The sequence below is a fragment of the Nannospalax galili genome, unplaced genomic scaffold (assembly GCF_000622305.1).
Source record: "Nannospalax galili isolate Female #2095 unplaced genomic scaffold, S.galili_v1.0 scaffold167, whole genome shotgun sequence".
NCBI lineage: Eukaryota > Metazoa > Chordata > Mammalia > Rodentia > Spalacidae > Nannospalax > Nannospalax galili.
In genome coordinates, this window is record NW_008358534.1 from 4,179,808 (window position 1) to 4,183,422 (window position 3,615).

General features: G+C 39.3%; 1 protein-coding gene across 1 annotated transcript in view; it reads left to right on the forward strand.

Moving 5' to 3' along the window:
• Mcf2 (MCF.2 cell line derived transforming sequence) overlaps nt 1–3,615 on the forward strand; it is a 118,337-nt gene that overhangs the window by 61,955 nt on the left and 52,767 nt on the right. The window contains exon 8 of the mRNA XM_029558015.1: nt 3,081–3,214. Coding sequence (XP_029413875.1) covers nt 3,081–3,214 — 134 coding nt within the window. The remainder of the gene's footprint in view (nt 1–3,080; nt 3,215–3,615) is intronic.

Below are 3,615 nucleotides of genomic sequence, written 5' to 3' on the forward strand. Positions count from 1 at the left end.
GAGAGAGAGAGAGAGAGAGAGAGAGAGAGAGAGAGACAGAGACAGAGACAGAGAGAGACAGAGAGACAGAGACAGAGAGAAAGAGAGACAGACAGACACAGAGAAGCCTGAGTTATGGGACTCAAAAACAACCCAATTTCACTTTGTCCTGATGGGAGGAGTAGTGAGAGCCGAACAAGTACATAAACGTTCACCAAGCTGCTGGAGCACATATCTTAACACGAGTTAAAAAAATTGCTTCTTCTAATCATGTGGCAAAAAATTTTAAAAATAATGATTAAAAAATAATAATTCTTCAACACATAAACATTTTCTCCTTAATAATTAATAGATGTGAAAAACATTACCATTGAAATTTACCTGATGCCTTTTATCCATGCTCAGATGCCAAGGAGCTCAGAAAGTAACTGACTGTGACTAGTAATAATCAGATATTTAGAGATTAGAAATGCATGTGAAAACGTCTCAATGTCAATTGCCTTAAAATGAATTTTTCTGTATGAAACTGTGTATTTTAATAATGAAATGGAGATCTTTTTTAAAGGTTAAAACCTCATTTAATTTTATGTCTTATAGGTCTTATACTGAGTACAATATTGTATAACTGTAATAATTCAACTGTAATCCTAAAAATTTACAGCCAATTTTGAAAGAGATGCATCTTAGCTCAGGAAATTGTTGTTGAATATGTCAATGCTTTTGTAAGGAAATGCTTCCTCTTAGTATGTGGTTATTAAATAAATAATTAAAGAAAAAAACCCTATACTCTTCATGTTATGGAAAAGTCCTGTCATTTGGAAGACAAGGTTAGGAGTCAAGAGTTGGACAGGTGCTCTGTTTAAATGCCCACCACAGGTACCATGTGCAATGGGTGGTGGAGCCAGGAGATCTGTTTTCTTTTCTCATCTCTGCCAAGAAGGACTTGTGAGAAAGGCCAACAATATTGCTTAGTTGATTGCAAGCTTCCACACGTAGTGCCAGTGCTCAGTGTATTTTATAGTAGAGCGACACTAGAGAATTGGTGTTTTTTCCTACTCAGTTCTGTCTGGGGTGGCAAAGGCCCATTTCTGACAATCTGACTTTTAGAGTCATTTACTTCAAAAAATAGCTTAATGAAAACCTGAACAAGCACCAGGCACCTGAGTATTACATACTTCCTTCACCTGTAATAGGAGTACTGGGTCCTCTGGCAGGTTTGGACGCTATATAGAGTGCTATGTTCCAATTAAAAGAAGCTTAATATTTGCATCATAATCTGAAAGTAAAGCCCTGTCCATGAAAAAGAAAACTCATTTGAAAAAAGAAAGAAAACTAGTTTCTTTCATAGTTGGATAATTTGTATACTCTCTCCTGTGAGTTTCAGTTTCCTTCAGTGTGCAGTAAGGTGATGATGATGATGATATCCATGACTATTTTGTTGTTGTTTGAGACAGTCTCTCTTGTAGCCTAGGTTTGCCTTGAACTCACAGCTGACACTCACCTCGAACCTGAGTCTCCTGCTTTCACTGTCTCAAGTTCTTCCATTATAAGCTTGTGCTATCTACCACACCTGGCTTGCACGACTCATTTGTACACAGCTGTTGTGATGAAATGAGATAAAGTGTAAAGTGTATATGCAACAGGTTTTTAGTACAACATTTATGTTTTATAAATATTAGTTGTTTGACTTTGTGTTTGTTTTTCTTTTCTTGGTGCTGTGGATTAAACCTAGGGCCTCACACATGTTAAGTACATACTCCAATGTGGTGGTGCCACACTCAATTTTATTTGCTTGAAACTATATAGGTCTCTTGAACATTCTGAAAGAAATCTTAATTATTGAGCTGTGTGTATATGCCTATGCATATATGTATATTGGAGACAGGGTCTCACTGTGTAGCCCTGGCTGGCCTGGAAATTGCTATGTAGACCAAATTGGCCTGGAATTCAAGATGATCCTCTTGCCTCTGCCCCTAAAGTGATGGGAGTAAAGTCATGCAGCATCATGCCTGGCCTGAGTCTGTTTTTAAATTACTAGACCTTTTGAATATAGGAATATGCTTCATAGTGTTATTTATACCCAAACATGTAGTAAATTAAGACTCGAAACAGGGACTGATTGGTAGTAATTAAGGATCAATAAGAAAGGGAATTCTCTCTGAATATGCATTAAATCTTAGTTGTAACTATGTGCTTTCTGATATTGCAGTTGTTATTGTGTTAATATGGCTTTACTGAGCACATTTAAAATATTAGCAGAATAGAAAGAGATTGGTTAGGACTTGCTGTCCATAACAGGAGGCTAGAAACAACATATGAAGTACTTCCACTTCCGGCATCTAAGGATTTCATCAACTAGGGACTTTGGTGTCCATTTGTAAGGCAGGAGCTTCTTGAATCCTTACATGTTGTGAGTATGTGTGTATGCGTGTGTGCGTGTGTGTGTGTGTGTGTGTGTGTGTGTGTTCATGTGTATGCAGGTGCATGTGTGCATGAAGGCCAGAGGACAACCTCAGATGTGATTTTCCCTCATGCTCACTGACCATCTTGTGTTTTTTCTTTTTCTTTGGTTTTTATGAGACGGTCCTCGCTGTAGCCCCAGCTGGTCTGGAACTCACTATGTAGATCAGGCTAGCCACTATCTCAGAGAGATCTGCCTGCCTCTGCCTCCTGAGTGCTGTGATTAAGGGATGCCACCCATAGCTTATCTACCTTGTTTTTTGAGACAAAGTCTCTCATTGTCCTGGAGTCAGGTAGGGCTAGATTGACTGGACAAGGCATCCTGGGGACCCACTTATATCTACTTCCCTATCTCTGGTATTATAAACTGGTGCCTGGCATTTTTTATTTTAATGTGGGTTATAGCTATCTAACCCAGGTCTTCATGATTGCAAGGCAAGCACTTTACCAACTGAGGTATCTCTCAAGCCACAGATCCTCACATCTTGCAAATTCTGTGATCATAAAATATTGTGAAAGCAAAAGCTATTCCAGAAGCGCCTCTATTCCATGTGCTACACATACGAGTATATTCCCCTCACTCCAAGTCATTCAGGTTCGATTACTGACTAGCTGACACATTCTGTTGTACCTTTGTACAGAATGATATAACAGCTGTAACCAAAGAAGGAAGAATTCTGCTAACAAATCTGGAAGTGCCTAGCACTGGAGAAGCTGTCAGGTCAAGTCTTGAATGTCATCAGCACATAAGTGGTGACTGGCAAACTATTAATAAGTAAGTGCTCCCTTTTTCTTTAACACTGCTTTCCTCTGTCTGAGCCAAGTGTCATACACTGTCTTTAATTGTAATTGTTGTCTTTAATTTTTTTTGTTTTATCATTTATTAATCACATAAATGTTTGTGTACGGACATATGAGTGCAGGTGCCTGTGGAAGTCAGAGTCATCAGATCCCCTGGATGTGGAGTTACAGGCAGTTATGAGCTGCCTGATGTGGTTGCTGGTAATTGAACTGGATCCTTTGGAAGAGCACCAAGCACTCTTAACTACCTAGCCATCCCCCCAACCCCTTTGATTGGAGTTCTTAATGAACAGAACAGGTTTAGCTCCATATCTGCCCCCCCATACACACACACGCACACACACACACGCACGCACACACACACACACACACACA